Source organism: Amblyraja radiata, chromosome 21 (genome assembly GCF_010909765.2).
Source record: "Amblyraja radiata isolate CabotCenter1 chromosome 21, sAmbRad1.1.pri, whole genome shotgun sequence".
Classification (NCBI taxonomy): Eukaryota; Metazoa; Chordata; class Chondrichthyes; order Rajiformes; family Rajidae; genus Amblyraja; species Amblyraja radiata.
In genome coordinates, this window is record NC_045976.1 from 6035143 (window position 1) to 6053588 (window position 18446).

At 47.1% G+C, this 18446-nt stretch overlaps 1 protein-coding gene across 1 annotated transcript in view; it reads right to left on the minus strand.

The window, feature by feature from the left end:
* The window catches only part of LOC116984964 (histidine ammonia-lyase-like), a 304733-nt gene that overhangs the window by 27251 nt on the left and 259036 nt on the right, over positions 1-18446 (minus strand). The window contains exons 4-9 of the mRNA XM_033039325.1: positions 16147-16221; positions 15594-15666; positions 14959-15025; positions 4507-4544; positions 1922-2047; positions 967-1106 (exon numbers count right to left, since the gene is read on the minus strand). Coding sequence (XP_032895216.1) covers positions 967-1106; positions 1922-2047; positions 4507-4544; positions 14959-15025; positions 15594-15666; positions 16147-16221 — 519 coding nt within the window. The remainder of the gene's footprint in view (positions 1-966; positions 1107-1921; positions 2048-4506; positions 4545-14958; positions 15026-15593; positions 15667-16146; positions 16222-18446) is intronic.

Here is an 18446-nt window from a genome sequence, read left to right on the forward strand (position 1 = left end):
AAGATAGAATCATTTTAACGGCAGTCTGTTCCATTATCCACATGTACTGAATCACAGTCTTGGAGGGTAAACTAAATGTATATAATCAAACTTCAAACCTCAGAGATTACTGAATCTCATGGTATCACCTAATATCACCGGATCACAAAACAACAAGGTATCACCAAAGGTACACAAAAAGGCTGGGGAAACTCAGCGGGTGCAGCAGCATCTATGGAGCGAAGGAGAAAGGCAATGTTTCGGAACCCAAGGGTTTTGGCCCGAAACATTGCCTATCTCCTTCGCTCCATAGATGCTGCTGCACCCGCTGAGTTTCTCCAGCATTTATGTCTACCTTCGATTTTCCAGCATCTGCAGTGCCTTCTTAAACACAAGGTATCACCAAATCTCATTGGATTCTCTGAGCACCATTTTTTTCCAAAAATAAACTTAATTCAGGATTTAAAAAAATATATATATAAAACAATAACAGTGCAAAAAAACTCTTCATACATTCATAATGTCGATATATTCAATAGTATCATACTCAGCCGTATTTGCATCTATTTTAGAGATACAGCGCAGAATCGTACACGAGCACTATTCTACACACGAGGGACAATTTACAATTTTACTGAAGCCAATTAGCCTGTAAACCTGTACGTCTTTGGAGTGTGGGAGGAAACCGGAGCACCCGGAAACAAAACCCACGCAGGTCACGGGGAGAATGCAAAAACTCAGACAGCACCCATAGTCAGGATTGAACCTGGGTCTATGGTGCTGTGAGGCAGCATCTCTTCCGCTGCGCCACCGTGCCATCCACATATCAGGGTTGTATCGTTGAACCATTGCGCAGATACTCGGAGTTATAGAACACTGCGTGTGGTCCAACACTGTACATTTGGCTTATGGTTTAAAATCTAGTTGCTAATCAAAGTGTACCCACAATACAGTAACTAGACGTCATAGAAAACCAAGATAACTCACATCCTTAGCGTCAGCCCAGCCGCTTTTTGGCGACCACATTTTCCCTTCACCCATCAGTCCGAGGGCAAGGTGAGCCAGAGGAGCGAGATCTCCACTGGCCCCAACAGTACCCTTCTCTGGCACAAAGGACAGGCAGGAAGCTGCAGAAAGCACAATAAAAGAGAGTAAAGGGCCTGTCCCACTTGGGCGTCATTTACGTTTCACGCAGGTGGCGCGCAAAGGTTTTGTGAATTCCAAAATCGTGGGGCGCCGCTCGCGACCGCATGTGACTGCCTACGTCACCGCGCACCATGCGAGCGTAATGCGCACCATGCGCGCATCACATGCGTGTCACGACGCCCGCGTCGTGCATCGTGACGCGTAAATGACGCGCAAATGACACGCAAGTGGGACAGGCCCTTAAGATTACAGCCCAGCAAAACATAATCTACTCTGTTATATAAATATGAAGACAAAGGGGCGGAATAGTGGCATTGTGATAGAGATGCTGCCTTACAGCGCCAGAGACCCGGGTTCGATCCTGACTACGGCGTTTGTACATTCTCCCCGTGACCTGCATGCATTTTCTCCGCGTGGTCTGGTTTCCTTCCACACTCCAAAGGCGTACAGGTTTGTAGGTTAATTGGCTTCTCTAACTATACCCTCGCGTGTAGGATTGTGTTAGTATACGGGGATCGCTGGTCGGCATGGCCTTGGTGTGCTGAAGGGCCTGTATCCATGCTGTATCTCTAAAGTCTAAAGTAAAGTCTAAAGGATTTGTACGTTCTCTGGTTTCCTCCCACACTCCAAAGACGTACAGGTTTGTAGTTTAATTGGCTTCTGTAACTTGTCCCTAGTGTGTGTAGGGTAGTGCTAGTGTATGGGGTATTGGGAGGTCGCGGAAGGGCCTGTTGCCGTGCTGTATCTCTAGAGTCTAAAGAAAAGTTTCAAAACAAAGTATAAAAGGCAACGTTACCATTGAAGGCCTGGATCATTTGGTTGAGGGTCTCCAAGGAGATTCCACTGTAACCCTTGGCGAGGACATTGATCCTGAGAGCCAGCAGCATCCGGCACCTCTCTGGAGAGAGGGGTTTGCCCACACCTGCAGAAGAAGCACTCGGCCACTTATCTACTGTTTCCCAGAGATGCCGGGGTTTACAGGAACAGGGTGGGTGTTGGGGGCTACAGAGGCAAGGAACCGGGCGTGCGGAGGAGTGGGTTTAATTTAGTTTGGTTTGTTCTCACATGTACCTAGGCACGGTGAAAGGCTTTTGTGGCGTGCTAACCAGTCAGTGGAAAGACAAAACATGATTACAGTAGATCCATTTACAGTGTCTGTAGGAGCAGAGATTTAAGAATGTGTGGAGCGATTGTAATACGCGATTGTACATCTGCTTCTGTGAATTCACGCAGATAGTCGCCTGTGTTGGGCACCATCTTGGAAGCATGTTTGCGATTCGGAGGGGAGAGGGGCGGAGGATTCAAAGAGGACATGGGTAAGGGTTATGGAAGAAGGGACAGGGGTGTCCCTGTTGGAGGAGTTCATCGGGGAGGGGGGGGGGGTCGGTGTTTTGGCCGCAAGGAGGTGGAGAGGAAGGATAGGGGAGTCCGGAGCGAAGGGCAAGGTTATGCAAGGTAGGGAGAGAGAGTTCAGAGTGGAGAGGTCGAGGTTCAAAGGGGAGGGGCCCATGGTTCAGAGGGGTGGGGGGGAGCAGGAGATAGGCTCGGAGTTTCAGAGTGGGGGGGAGGGGGGGCTCAGAAGGGAGAGGCTGGGGGTTCATGCCCAAAGAGGTGCATCTGGGCATTTGGGGAGGGGACCATGGGTTCTGGAGAAGGACCAGGAGTGTTTGATGGGTTGGGGCCGGGGCATCAGAGGGAGGGTTCGTGGTCACAGATGGGTGGTCTGGTGGTTTGGAGGAGGGGGGACAGGAGGAGAGAGGCTGGCGGCTTCAGATGGGAGCGGTGGGGGTTTCGTGAGAGAGGATCTGGGAGGTGGGGCGTTTGAAGGGAAGAGGCCAGGGGTTTGGTGGGGAAGGGCCAGGTTTCTCGGTGAGTGAGTGAGGGGTTCAGAGGGGAGACACCGGAGAAAGGATATGTTCAGAGGGGACGCAAATGATAGGAGAAAAATTAGGCCATTCGGTCCATCAAGTCGGCTCCGCCATTCAATCATGGCTGATCTAACTCTCCCTCCTCACCCCATTCTCCCCGTAACCCCTTACACCCGCACTAATCAAGAATCCATATCTCTGCCCTAGAAATATCCATTGACTTGGCCTCCACTGCCTTCTGTGGGAAAGAATTCCAGATTCATCTCCATCTGACTAAAGAAATTCCTCCTCATCTCCTTCCTAAAATTCTGAGGCTATGACCTCTAGTACTAGACTTTCTCACTAGTGGAAACATCCTCTCCACATCCACTCTATCCAAGATGATAACCACTCAATGGTTATGTAGCGGTGGGCCGTGTGGCATTGGAGGAGAAAGCCTGTGGATACAGAGGGGTGGAACAGGTGGTTTTGGAGAAAGAAGGCCCGGGTTTTAGAGGGTTGAGGTTGGCTTTTGAGGAGGGGGTAAATTGAAAGCTAATCCTTAGAAATAATATATAATCAGTGAGCAAATCTGAAAGGAGGCCCAGGGAGATGGGAGGAGTTGCTCTATTGCAAAGTAAACTTTGGGATAGAGTACACAGCAATTTGAAGCAGGATGTATGATCAGGCATTCCAGCAGAGATTTTTCTCATGTCAGAACTACTGTGTTCAGGGAGGTGTACAGAGATAGAATGCGTTCTTTCGGTTAAGGGCCTGTCCCACTGTAGGAGCCAATTCAAGAGTTCTCCCGAGTTTCCCCAGATTCAAACATCGGAGAATTACGGTAATAGCCGCTCGTAGGTACTCGGGGCTCTCGTGGACATTTTTCAACATGTTGAAAAATCTTCTTGAGTCTTCACGAGCTTACCGCGTTTCCCGAGTACCTGCCGTTAGCGTTACGAGCCACTAAGAGGCGTCCCGAGCTCCGACGTACCCGCTATGTACATTCTACGTGCTTACCATGAGTTTGATTTTTTCTTAAACTCGGGAGAGCTCTTGAATTACCTCATACAGTGGGACAGGCCCTTAATAGAGCCATAGAGTCATTCAACGTGGAAACAGGCCCTTCAGCCCAACTTGCCTACGTCGCCCAACATGTCCCATCTATCGGTGTCAGGGTTTATGGGGAGAAGGCAGGAGTGGGGTTGAGAGGGAAAGATAGATCAGCCATGATTGAATGGCAGAGTAGATTTGATAATTACTATCGATCCATTTACAGTGTCTAAAGGAGTAGTGATTTAAGAGTGTGGAGCTATTGTAATACGTGATTGGAGACCTGCTTCTGTGGCTTGCGCGCAAACAGTCGCACGGGTCGGGCGCCATCTTGGAAGCAAGTTTGCAATTCGGAGCGGAGAAGGGCGGAGGATTCGAAGAGAAAGGGGGAAATGGGGAAAGGGGGAAAAAGGGAGAAATGGCCTAATTCTGCTCCTATGACCTGTGAACATAAAATAGCAAAAGGCATTCTTTCACATACCTACAGCAGTGGAGTGTATAATATTCTCCTGGAGCTCCCTGTATAAAGAAAGCAGCAAGTCAGGAAGAGTGTGACAGATAGTCACAATGTAGTGTCACAGTACAATATATTCACACAAGTGTGACACAGTTTGCTCCTGTTCCAATACCTAAAGGAGCTGCTCTTTGCCTTCTGGCTGCACTTCACACCCACCATCCTCATCTTTGGACACCCTGTGCGTAGGGGAGAGTGTAAGGGTGTCACACACACACACGTGTGACAGATAGTCTCACAGTGCAGTGCCATGTTAGAATACACACACACACACATACACGAGTGTGACAGATAAGGGCCTGTCCCTCTTGGGCGTCAATTGCACGTCATTTACACGACATAATTGACGCGTCACAACGCACGACGCACGGGACGCGCGCACGGCATCCATTACAAGCGCATGGGGCGTGGGGACATAGGCAGTGATGTGCGGTGACGCACGGCGCACAACTCGAAGACAAAAATATTTGCAATTGCAAGGTGTTATTTGTGGGATAGACACATGCATTTCAAAGTTACATAATTTACTTGATATTATTTAAATTAATTTCAAACAGACTTTGAGATCAAATAAGATATGACCTTGCCCTTCCTTGACGATTCTTACCACCAGGTCCCGTGATTTGTTGACCCTTCTTTCAAGATCAGTGGCAAGCTGAAAGAAAAACCCACGGTGCATTATTCCGCCAGCCCGGGCAGCTGACAACCCAGCGGGATGAACATTGATTTCTCTAACTTCAAGTAACCCTTGCATTCCCTCTCTCTCCGGTCCCTCCCCCACCCTAGTCGTCCTGCTAGTTCCATTGTTCGCATCCTTGTATCCGTCTTGTTATCACCTCTTCCCCAGCCAACAATGGGCCATTGTGGGCTCTACCCTTCCTGAGGTCATCTGTCGCCAGCCCTGATTTGTTCTGGCCTATCCTCGCCTCCAGTTCCACCTCCCCCCCCATCCCCAGCTCCCCAGCTCCCCTCCCCCCCACGCCCAGCTCCCCTCCCACCCCACCCCCAGCTCCCCTCCCCCCCCCCCCCCGCTCGCCTCGTGCCCCCACCCCCAGCTCCCCTCCCCCCCCCACCCCCAGCTCCCCTCCCACCCCCCACCCCCAGCTCCCTTCCCCCCCACCCCCAGCTCCCCTCCCCCCCACCAACCAGGCTATAGTAGGGTTCCGACTCAAAACGTCACCTATTTTCTTTTCTCCAGAGATGCTGCCTGACCCGTTGAGTTACTCCAGCACTTTGTGTCTATTTTGTGTAACATATTTAAGTATCACTTGAAGTGACAGTCAATATCTCACCTTGATTTTGTAGGTCCCCTTGCCAAGCTGGACAAGTTGTTGTGTCGTTAAGCTACTTCCATCCAAGTAAATGGACTGAATAGGGAGGAATAAGCAAAATCACTCAAAAAAAACCTATAGACCACCGCAGATTTAATTTAGTTCAGTTTAGAGACACAATGCAGAATGCCAACCGAGTCTGCGCCGACCAGCGATTCCCATACATTAGTACTATCCTACACACCAGGGTCAATTTACAATTTTTACCGAAGCCAATTAGACTACAAACCTGTACGTCTTTGGTGAGTGGGAGGAAACCAGAGCTCCCGGGGAAAACCCTCACAGGTCACTGGGAGAACGTACAAACTACATACAGACAACACAGGTAGGTAGGATGGAACACAGATCTCTGGTGCTGGAAGGCAGCAACTCTACCGCTGCGCCATCGTGCATCTGCCATCTACTTTGGAGCAGTTTATGTCAATGCACAAGCCCATTCTGCACACTTACCTGCTGAGTACTTGAATGCATTCTGCATTTACTTATTAAGGAGTTGTAAGATTAAAATAACAGTTCATCAGTTGAGAGGTGGGAAAAAGTAAATCAATTTGTGAAACTGGACAGAAATCAACAAATGCTTTTATGCCAAAGTACATGACAGACAATAGACAATAAGGGCAGAAGTAGGCCATTCGGCCCTTCGAGCCAGCACCGCCATTCAATATGATCATGGCTGATCATCCACAATCAATACCCCATTCCTACCTTCTCACCATATCCCCTGACTCCGCTATCTTTAAGAGCTCTATCCAACTCTCTCTTGAAAGCATCCAGAGAATTGGCGTCCGCTGCCTTCTGAGGCAGAGAATTCCACAGATTCACAACCCCCTGTGTGAAAAGGTTTTTCCTTATCTCTGTTCTAAATGGCTTGCCCCTTATTCTTAAATTGTGGCCCCTGGTTCTGGACTCCCTTCTGGACTCTCATCCTTCTAAATTCCAGAGTATACAAGCCAGCCGCTCCATTCTCTCAGCATATGACAGTCCCGCCATCCCAGGAATTAATCTGGTGAACCTACCTCAATAGCAAGAATGTCCTTCCTAAAATTTGGAGACCAAAGCTGCACACAATACTCCAGGTGTGGTCATAGAAACATAGAAAATAGGTGCAGGAGTAGGCCATTCGGCCCTTCAAGCCTGCACCGCCATTCAATATAATCATAGCTGATCATCCACAATCAATACCCCGTTCCTACCTTCTCACCATATCCCCTGACTCCGCTATCTTTAAGAGCTCTATCCAACTCTCTCTTGAAAGCATCCAGATACTCAACTCAGTATCCCATACCTGCCTTCTCTCCATACCCCCTGATCCCTTTAGCCACAAGGGCCACATCTAACTCCCTCTTAAATATAGCCAATGGACTGGCCTCAACTACCTTCTGTGGCAGAGAGTTCCAGAGATTCACCACTCTCTGTGTGAAAAATGTTTTTCTCATCTCGGTCCTAAAGGATTTCCCCTCTATCCTTAAGCTGTGACCCCTTGTCCTGGACTTCCGCAACATCGGGAACAATCTTCCTGCGTCTAGCCTGTCCAACCCCTTAAGAATTTTGTAAGTTTCTATAAGATCCCCCCTCAATCTCCTAAATTCCAGCGAGTACAAGCCGAGTCTATCCAGTCTTTCTTCATATGAAAGTCCTGACATCCCAGGAATCAGTCTGGTGAACATACTCTACACTCCCTCTATGGCAGTAATGTTCTTCCTCAGATTTGGAGACTAAAACTGTACGCAATACTCCAGGTGTGGTCTCACCAAGACCCTGTACAACTGCAGTAGAACCTCCCTGCTCCTATACTCAAATCCTTTTGCTATGAATGCTAACATACCATTCACTTTCTTCACTGCCTGCTGCACCTGCATGCTTTATCCACATTAAACTGCATCTGCCACGCATCTGCCCGCTCACCCAACCTGTCCAAGTCACCCTGCATCCTCATAGCATCCTTCTCACAGTTCACACTGCCACACTTTATGACATCTGCAAATTTGTTATGATACTTTTAATCTCGTCATTTAAATCATTAATGTATATTGTAAATAGCTGCGGTCCCAGCACCGAGCCTTGCGATACCCCACTAGTCACCACCTGCCATTCTGAAAGGGACCCGTTAATCCCTTCTCTTTCTTTCCTGTCTGCCGACCAATTTCCTATCCGTCAGTATCCTAGCCCCAATACCATGTGCTCTAATTTTGCCCACTAATCTCCGATGTGGGACATCAAATGCTTTCTGTCCAGGCACACGACATCCATTGGCTCTCCCTTGTCCTTTTTCCTGGTTACATCCTCAGAAAATTCTAGAAGATTAGTTACGCATGATTTTCCCTCCGTAAATCCATGCTGACTGATATCACATTTAGGAAGAGTATCAATCAGCTGCCATGGGAAATGAGTCAAGAATTTTCCCAGGTGACTTAAAGCTATGTTGTAGCAGGGACATGGTACTGAAGTGTGAGCTTTCATTTATCATTCAGCTTGAATGATAAATGAACTGCGAGCTCAGCCCCCTGCTCCACTCACTCTGTACCCATGACTGTGTCGCCGGATATAGTGCGAACTCCATCACCAAGTTTGCCGATGACACCACTGTTGTAGGAAGAATTACAGATGCGATGAGTCAGAGTATTGAAGTGAGATCGACCGATTGACCAAATGGTGCCAGCACAATAACCTGGCTCTCAATAGCAGTAAAACCAACGGACTGATTGTGGACTTTGGAAGAGGAAGGATGAGGACCCACAATCCTGGAGTGTCAAAAACTTCAAATTCCTGGGCATACATATTTCCAAAGATCTGTCCTGGTCCCAGCACATCGATGCAATTATAAAGAAAGCAGCCTCTACTTCCTGAGAAGATTACGGAGATTCGGTATTTCGAAGAGGATTCTCTTGAACTTCTGCAGGTGTACAGTAGAGAGCATGCTGACCGGTTGCATCGTGGTCTGGTTCGGCAACTTGAGCGTCCAAGAGCGGAAAAGACTGCAAAATGGTGTGACCACTGCCCAGTCCATCACCGGCTCTCCACCATCAAAGGGATCTATCGAAGTTGCTGCCTCAAAAAGGCAGCCAGCATCATCAGACCCACACCATCCTGGCCACACTCTCATGTCACCACTGCCATTGGGAAGAAGGTACAGGAGCCTGAAAACTGTAACGTCCAGGTTTAGGAACAGCTCCTTCCCTACAACCATCAAGCTATTAAACGCCACAACCTCAAATAAGCTCTGAACTGCAACAGACTATTATTATTATTATTATTATTATTGCACTATTATTGTTTGTTTTTTGAATATGTGTGTATGTGTGTGTATTTATATATATATGTGTGTGTGTGTGTGTGTGTGTGTGTGTGTGTGTGTGTGTGTGTGTGTGTGTGTGTGTGTGTGTGTGTGTGTGTGTGTGTGTGTGTGTGTGTGTGTGTGTGTGTGTGTATATATATGCAGAGAACGTTGATTTTTTCTCTCGTTTATCATATTGTTTACAGTGTAGTATGTTTACATATTCTGTTGTGCTGCAGCAAGTAAGGATTTCATTGTTCTATCTGGGACACACATTGGCTGGATTTAAGAGGGAGTTAGATGTGGTCCTTGTGTCTAAATGGATCAGGGGGTATGGAGAGAAGGCAGGTATGGGAGGTACACATGGGATATTGATTTGGATGATCAGCCATGATCATATTGAATGGCGGTGCAGGCTCGAAGGGCCGAATGGCCTACTCCTGCACCTATTTACTATGTCTCTATGTTTCTAGTGGGAAAGTCTAGGACCAGAGGCCATAATCTCAGAATAAAAGGACGTACTATTAGTCTGAAGAATCGTCACCCATTCCTTCTTTCCAAAGATGCTGCCTGTGCCGCTGAGCAACTGCATTGTGTATCTGCCAGCAGTATACAGTTGGACTGGACACATTTATCCAATTACTTTTAAAGATTGTGTCTATTTCAATACCATATTTTTCTTATGTTTCGAGTTAGAGTTTAGTTTTTGTCACGTGTGCCGAGGTACAGTGAAAAGCTGTTTGTTGCGTGCTGACGAGTCAGCAGAAAGACAAGACATGATTACTATCGAACCATCCACAGTGTGCAGATACATGATACAGGGAAATAACATGAATAATGCTGAGTGCAAGATAAAGTCCAATCAGAGATAGTCAAACAGCAGCATGATATTTTTGCAAATAAACTCACTGCCGGAGACCCGGGTTCACAAATTCACAAGTTATAGAAGTTGAATTAGACCATTCAGCCCATCGAGTCTACTCCGTCATTCAATCATGGCTGATCTCTGACTCCTAATCCCATTTTCCTGCCTCCTCCCCATAACCCTTGACACCCGTTCTAATCAAGAATTTGTCTATCTCTTAAAATATCCACTGACTTGGCCTCCACAGCCCTCTGTGGCAATGCTCCACAGATTAACTACTCTCTGACTAAAAACATTCCCCCTCACCCCCTTTCTAAAAGAGTGCCCTTTATTTCTGAGGCCATGACCTCAGTCCTAGACTCTTCCACCAGTGGAAACATCCTTTCCACATCCACTCTATCTCTGCCATTCACTATTCTGTCTTCTTGCGTACAGCGTGCACAGCCTAAAGTTGATTATTCTGCCATTTTCAATGAGGTCCCCCCCTCATTCTTCTAAACTCCAGCGAATAGAGGCCCAATGCTGTCAAACGCTCATCATATGCTAAACCACTAATTGCTGGGATCATTCTTGTAAACCTCCTCTGGACCCTCTCCAGAGCCAGCACATCCTTCCTCAGATACAGGGCCCAAAATGACTCGTAGTACTCCAAATGTGGCCTGACCAGTGCCTTATAGAGTCTCAGCATTCCATCCGTTGCTCTATAGGGGTTCAATCCTGCCGGTGTGGAGTTTGCATGTTCTCCCTGTGGCTGCATGGGCTTCCCCCAGGTGCTCCATCTTCCCAACTGGAACAAGGGCTGCTGATAAAAACGGGACTGGTGCTTTCTTCAATTATTTAAATGTCTGCGATGGTTTTTGAGTGTGATGTGCATTTAACTTTTTTTATTGCTTTTAATTCCTTTAACAATATTTGTTACTTTATTGATATTTCCTTAACATTACGGTTGACATGTTAAAAGCATTCTCATTCAATCACAAAGACAGCCCGGAGAGTCTGTGATTAGTTTAGAGACACAGTGCAGAAACAGGCCCTTCAGCCCATCGAGTCCGTGCTGAGCACACTGGGTTTTTTTTACCATCCTCGCACACTGTGGTGGGGCCTCAGTGGCTGATAGCCATTATAGAGCCACGGGGAACAGAAACAGGCCCTTCGGCCCAACTCATCCGTGCCGACCCAGATCACCCATCTAAGCTAGTTGCATTTGCCTGTGTTTTGCCCAAATCCCTGCAAATCTTTCCCAACCTTTCCTATCCATGTAGCTGTCCAAGTGCCTTATGAATGTTGTTGTTGTACCTACCTCAACTACTGCCTCTGGCTAACCCAACTAGTGGGAGTTTTGCTCTAATGTCTCAGCATCAACCCTCGGTTATGTGAAGGCAGCAGGCTGCCTGCATTGAGAGGGCCCCTGTGCATTGGGCTACATTGGCACTTAGCCCAATGTAGAGGGAGCAAGTACTTCATACACAGCTAGGCAGCTGGCCTCCTGCCCAAGGCAACATGGACCCTGGCTCCTGGACTCCCCATATAGATGCATTGGTCAAGGAAATACACCAACTAGCACTAGTTCCACCAGCAACCTGTCCAGGGCCACCCATATTGAAGCAATGGCTAAGAAAGCACACCAATGCTTCTACTTCCACCAATGGGTACTGATTATGGATGATCAGCCATGATCACGTTGAATGGCGGTGCTGGCTCGAAGGCCCGAATGGCCTACTCCTGCACCTATTGTCTATTGTCTATAGCAACCTGTCCAGGGCTGCCCATCTCAAAGTAATGGCCAAGAAAGCACACCAACAACACCTCTACTTCCTTGGAAGGTTTAGGAAGTTCGACATGTCCCGAACAACTCTCACCAACTTCTACAGATGAGCCGTGGAAAGCATTTTATCGGGATGCACACTGCATGGTCTGGGAACAGCTCCAGCCAAGACTGCAAGAAATTGCAGAGAATTGTGGACGCAGTCCAGACCATCACACAAACCAACCTCCGTTGATTCCATTTACACCTCACGCTGCCTCGGCAAGGCCAGTAGCATAATCAAGGATGAGTCTCACCCTCTTCTCCCTCTTCTCCCCTCTCCCATCAGGCAAGAGGTACAGAAATGTGAAATGCACACATCCAGATTCAGGGACAGTCTCTTCCCAGCTGTTATTAAACAATTGAACACCCTGTCAACAACTAGATGGTCCTGAGCTACTATCTACCTCATTGGAGACTCTTGGACTATCAGTAATTGGACTTTACTGGACTTTATCTTGCACCAAACGTTATTCCCTTTTTCATGTATCTGTACACTGTGGATGGCTCGATTGTAATCATGTATTGTCTTTCCGCTGACTGGATAGCACACTACAAATAGATTTTCATTGTACCTCGGTACACCTGACAATAAACTAAACTAAAATACATTCTAGGTGCTGCAGCCCCAACATCAACACGATGCACATAGCTCTATTGCGCAACACCAGCATGGTGACACAGCGGTAGAGTCGCTGCCTCACAGCGCCAGAGACCCAGGTTCAATCCCGACTACAGGTGCTGTCTGTACGGAGTTTGTACGTTCTCCCCGTGACCTCGTGGGTTTCTCCAGGAGCTCCATTTTCTTCCCACGCTCCAAAGATGTACAAGTTTGTCGGCTAATTGGCTTGGCATAATTGTAAATTGTCCCTGGTGTGTAGGACAGTGCTAGTGTACGGCGATCGCTGGTCCGCGTGGACCGAAGGGCCTGTTTCCGCACTGTATCTCCAAACTAAACTAAAGCAAACATCCAATACTAAACGTGTAGGAGGGAATTCTCTGCCTCAGAGGGCGGTGGAGGCCGGTTCCCTGGATGCTTTCAAGAGATAGCTAGATAGGGCTCTTAAACATAGCGGAGTCAGGGGATATGGGGAGAAGGCAGGAACGGGGTACTGATTGGGGATGATCAGCCATGATCACAATAAATGGTGGTGCTGGCTCGAAGGGCCAAATGGCACTCCTGCACATATTGTCTATTGTCTATTGAACTGCAGATGCTGGTTTGCTCAGTGGGACAGGCAGCATTTCTGGAGGGGAATGCTGAGGAAGGGTCTCAGCCCGAAACGTCACCCATTCTGTCTCTCCAGAAATGCTGCCTGTCCTGCTGAGTTACTCCAGCTCTTTGTGTCTATCCAATACTAAACGTTACTTTAGTTACATTTAATGTTACTAAACGTTACATTAAAGTAAATTCAATCAAGTGGCTGTTACTATTTTCAGATTTACACACGTGAATGCAGTCCATTGCTGGGCTTTGAGCCATCGCTGAGACACAGGGTGCATGCAGTGTCAGTGAGGCTGTGCTAACATTGTGTACTATCAACACCAGTTACTCGGAGCTAAAATACCCCCATAGGAACAACTTCATCCCGTATGCTGGAAACTAACCCTGGAGTCTGGGTTCGTGTTGGGTTATTGTATATTGGTGAGGCTCCAATACATTTGGAGTATTGTGCTCAGTTTTAGTCACCCTGGTATACGAAAGATGTTGTTAAGCTTGAATGAGCGCAGAGAGGATTTGCGAGGATGTTGCCGGAACTCGAGTGCCTGAGCTATAGGGAGAGGTTGATCAGGCAAGGACTCTATTCCTTGTAGTGCAGAAGGATACGGGGTGATCTTATAGAGGTGTATAAGACCAAGAGGGGAATAGATCAAGTAAATCCACAGTCTTTTATCTGTATTTCGACCCAAAACGTTGCCCATTTCAAGTCTGAGGAAGGGTTTCGACTCGAAACGTTGCTATTTCCTTCGCTCCATACATGCTGCCTCACCTGCTGAGTTTCTCCAGCAAAAGATTTATTGGGAATCTGAGCGGTAACATTTACACACAAAGGGTGGTGGGTGTATGGAACGAGCTGCCAGAGGAGGTAGTTGAGGCTGGGACTATCACAACATTTAAGAAACATTTATACTGGTACATGGATAGGGTAGGTTTAGAGGGATGTGGACAACAGCAGGCAGATGGGACTAGTGTGGGTGAGGCATGTTGATCGACGTGAGCAAGTTGGGCTGAAGGGTCTGTTTCCATGCTGTATGACTCTATGATACCAGGGAGAATAAATAGATTGAGCAGCAGTGGAGTAACTGCAGCGCCAGAGACCCAGGTTCGATCCTGACCACGGGTGCTGTCTGTACGGAGTTTGTACATTCTCCCTATGACCTGCGTGGGTTTTATCCAGGTGCTCCAGTTTCCTCCCACATTCCAAAGACTTACAGGTTTGTAGGTTAATTGGCTTTGTTAAAGATTGTAAATTGTCCCTAGTGTGCTAGTGTATGGTGGATCGCTGGGAGGAAAGGGCCTGTTTCCGTGTTGTATCTTTAAAGTCTAAAGGCTGTGGATTCTGGAGTTGCCGGAATGGGTTCATGGTCTGAGGTGAGAACTGCCAACAAAGGAATAGGCAGAGTGGTGGAGGGAGAAACGTTCCACATGAGGTCGGGCTTGGAACGTTAGGTTATGGAAGTGCGTAATGAGGCTGAGAACCCAAATGTAAAGGTGTTTAATCTTGTGGATAGCTGTCTCCAACGTCAGTGGTGAGCCCTGCCAACTTGCTACCAAACCCTCATCACAGCAGAGATTGGGGGTAAAATTCATACTGCACCAACCCCAATAGTCTGTTGACAGATACACGTTACACTGGCTGCAGTGGGGAATGGCCGATGTGGGGTAAGGGGGGCGCAGAAAACAACGAGGGACCATTGGGGACCATAATCAACACTTTGTAACTGTGTCGGTGCCCTATAGGTGGCGACTCTTTGCATACCTTGTGTATGTTATCTAAAACAAAGGAATAAACGGCGATATGTCACATGCGATAATAAAGTATCAATCAATCAATCAATCAAAAGAATGTTCAGACATAAAGTAGTTCTTAACAAACTACGGGGGATTAATGAGAAAGTCTCTGATTTTTCAGGAATAACTTACTTGAGCTTATTATGCGGGATAACAATCCGGATAAATTTCCCAAAGCCAGTTGTTATTCCGTACCCAACTGAAAGAGAGAAAAGTGCAAAGATATTTTCCCCTCTTTACATTGTTGGCTGTGCCCTGCGATCACGGACTTGTGGGGGGGGGGAGGGCGGTGAGGAGGAAATGTCAGCTTACTGAAGTTGGTCGGGAATGTAAAGAGTGAGATACACATTCCGAACTTCCAGGGGGACTCATATTATAATGATGGGTCTACTACCATCATCATTACGGGCGGCACGGCACGGTGGTGCAGCGGTAGAGTTGCTGCCTTACAGCTCCAGTGACCCGATTCGATCCTGACCACGGATGGTGGCTGTACGGAGTTTGCACGTTCTCCTTGTGACCACGGGCAATTTCCCCGGGTGCTCCAGATTCCTACCAGATTCCAAAGACATACAGGTTGTAGGTTTGTGTTAGTGTTACGGGGATCTCTGGTCTGTGCAGATTTGGTGGGCAGATGGGCCTATTTCCACACTGCATCTCCTAATTAAACTAAACTAAGTCGGATACTGCTTATAATCCGACAGTATGGGGAAGTACAGTACTGACATACAGTTTCTGCACTTGTCATTCTTTTCCATTCAACCCACATTTATTTTCTTTCACAATATTTTCCAGAAGTATTCTTGACTGTTTGATTTTGTCTTCAGCTTCTGCAGAGATCTGTGGTAGAGGACACATCAAATGCTGTCAGTCTTCATAAGATCATGGGTCATAGGTGATAGGAGTAGAATTAGGCCATTCGGCCCATTAAGTCTACTGCTATTCAATCATGGCTGATTCTCTTGCTTTCTATCTATCTCTGCCTTAAATATATCCACTGACTTGGCCTCCACAGACTTCTGTGGCAATGAATTCCACAGATTCACCACCCTCTGACTAAAGACACTTCTCCTCATCTCCTTCCTAAAATGAATTTAATTTTGAGGCTACGACCTCTAGTCCCAGACTCTCCCACTAGTGGAAACATCCTCTCCACATCCACTCTATCGAAGACTTTTGCTTTCCTGTTCGTTTCAATGCAGTACTCCCTGATTCTTGTAAACTCCAGCAAATACAGGCGCAGTGCCGACACACGCACATCGCAGGTTAACAGTGACCGTGTGGTTATAGAAAAGCAACAGGGAGATATTGTGAACTCACCTTGATCTTGTAAAGTCCTTTTCCCAAACGAACTAGTTCTTCTATCGTTAAATGATTTCCATCTAAATAAATACACTGAAAGATTGCATTTTCCTTTAGATTGTTGGGTTAGCACGAAGTACATCAGCGGCTAACTTTCATATCGGGTTGACGTACGACCTTCAGTGAACTTTCCAAATTGTAATACAATCGAGCCATTTACAGTGTGCAGATAAATGATAAGGGAACATTTAGTGCAAGGTAAAGCCAGTCCGATCAAGGATAATCCGAGGGTCACCAATGAGGTAGATGGTAGTTTGGGACCAGTCTCTGGCTGTAGTAGGATGAGATTCAGTTGCCTGACAACAGCTGGGAAGAAACTGTCCCTGAATCTGGAGGTGTTTTCAACTTTCTATTAAAATGCGTAAAGAGTGTATTAACACATTTAAAGCAATGACTCCGGTCTTCGGTAAAGATTGTAAATTGTCTCTAGTGTGTAGGATAGCGGCAGTATGCGGGGATCGCTGGTCGGCATGGACTCGGTGGGCCAAAGGGCCTGTTACCGTGCTGTATCTCTAAAACTAAAACTAAAGCTCCAGCCGTCACTGTTTCTGTTTCAGGTTTAAGGGAGGGACATATAATATTCACCCGCAGGTCTGTATCAGGATAGAGTAACTATTAGAAATATTGGTGCACTTTAGGATGGATGAATCTCCAGTCTAATGGGATCTATCCCAGGATGCCAGGGAAAGCAATGGAGGAAATCACAGGGACTCTGATGGAGATTTTTGCGCCTCCATTAGCCACGGGTGAGGTACCAAAGATTAGAGAATATCTAATTTAGTCCCCTTGTTCAAAAAACCTATCCTATCCATGTAGGGCCCAAATGTTTTTTTTAATGTTGTGATAGCACCTGCCTCAACTACCTTCTCCAGCAGCTTTTTGTATATATCTCTCGTTTTCCTTTCCTGTGACTTTCAGTCTGAAGAAGGGTCTCGACCAGAAACGTCACCCGTTCCGTCTGTCCAGATATGCTGGCGGTCCCGCTGAGTTACTCCAGCTTTTTGTGTCTATCTTCAACTACCTCCTCTGGCAGCTTGTTCCATACACCCACCACCCTTTGTGTAAATAAAGTAGCTCCTCAGGTTCCTATTAAATATCTCCCCCCCCCCCCATCACCTTAAACCTACGATGCATTGAAACCTACGAGCATGGAAACAACAGGCCAGTAAGTCTTACATAAGTGGGCAAGTTCTAGGAGAAGGATACAATTTGTGTTCACCTGGAAAGACAGGGACTGATTTATCAGCAATGGATTATGCAGGGGAAATAATATCTTACAAACCGAGGTTTGAGTTTATTGATGAGGCAACCAAAACAATTGATGAAGGCAGAGTGGTGTAATGGTTTGCATGGACTTAGAAGGTCTACAAGGTTAATTCCCGGGATGGCAGGACTGTCATATGCTGAGAGAATGGAGCAGCTGGGCTTGTACACTCTGGAGTTTAGAAGGATGAGAGGGTATCTCATTGAAACATATAAGATTGTTCAGGCCTTGGACACGCTAGAGGCAGGAAACATGTTCCCGATGTTGGGGGAGTCCAGACCAGGGGCCACAGTTTAAGAATAAGGAGTAAGCCATTTAGAATGGAGACGAGGAAACACTTTTTCTCACAGAGAATTGTGAGTCTGTGGAATTCTCTGCTTCAGAGGGCGGTGGAGGCAGGTTCTCTGGATGCTTTCAAGAGAGAGCTAGATAGGGCTCTTGAAAATAGCGGAGTCAGGGGATATGGGGAGAAGGCAGGAACGGGGTACTGATTAGGGATGATCAGCCATGATCACATTGAATGACGGTGCTGGCTCGACTGGCCAAATGGCCTACTCCTGCACCCATGTCTGTTGTCTATGGACTTTGGTATGGCTTTGCAAAGGTCCAAGGTGGTCCAGGAGGTTAAGGCACAAAGTTGCGGACCACCGTTCCTGGATCATCGTTGCAGGCTTTCTCTTGCTCTTTTGATATCTTTCCTTCATTTGTTGTTTGTACCTTTTCATACCTATAGTTTCCCTCTCCCCTCACTCTCAGTCTGAAGATGGGTCTGAATTGTTGATCCAGTACACAAACGTGCCAGAACCTTGTAAAGGCACAAAAAGCCGGAGTAACTCAGCGGGTCAGTCGGAATCTCTGGAGAAAAGGACCAGGTGATGTGGAGCCCCTTCTTCACACTCAGATTCAGGATGGGGGGAAACAAGAGATATAGAAGGCACCTGAACAAATGAACGAGAGATATGCAAAAAGCAACGATGATCAAGACAGGTAGAGC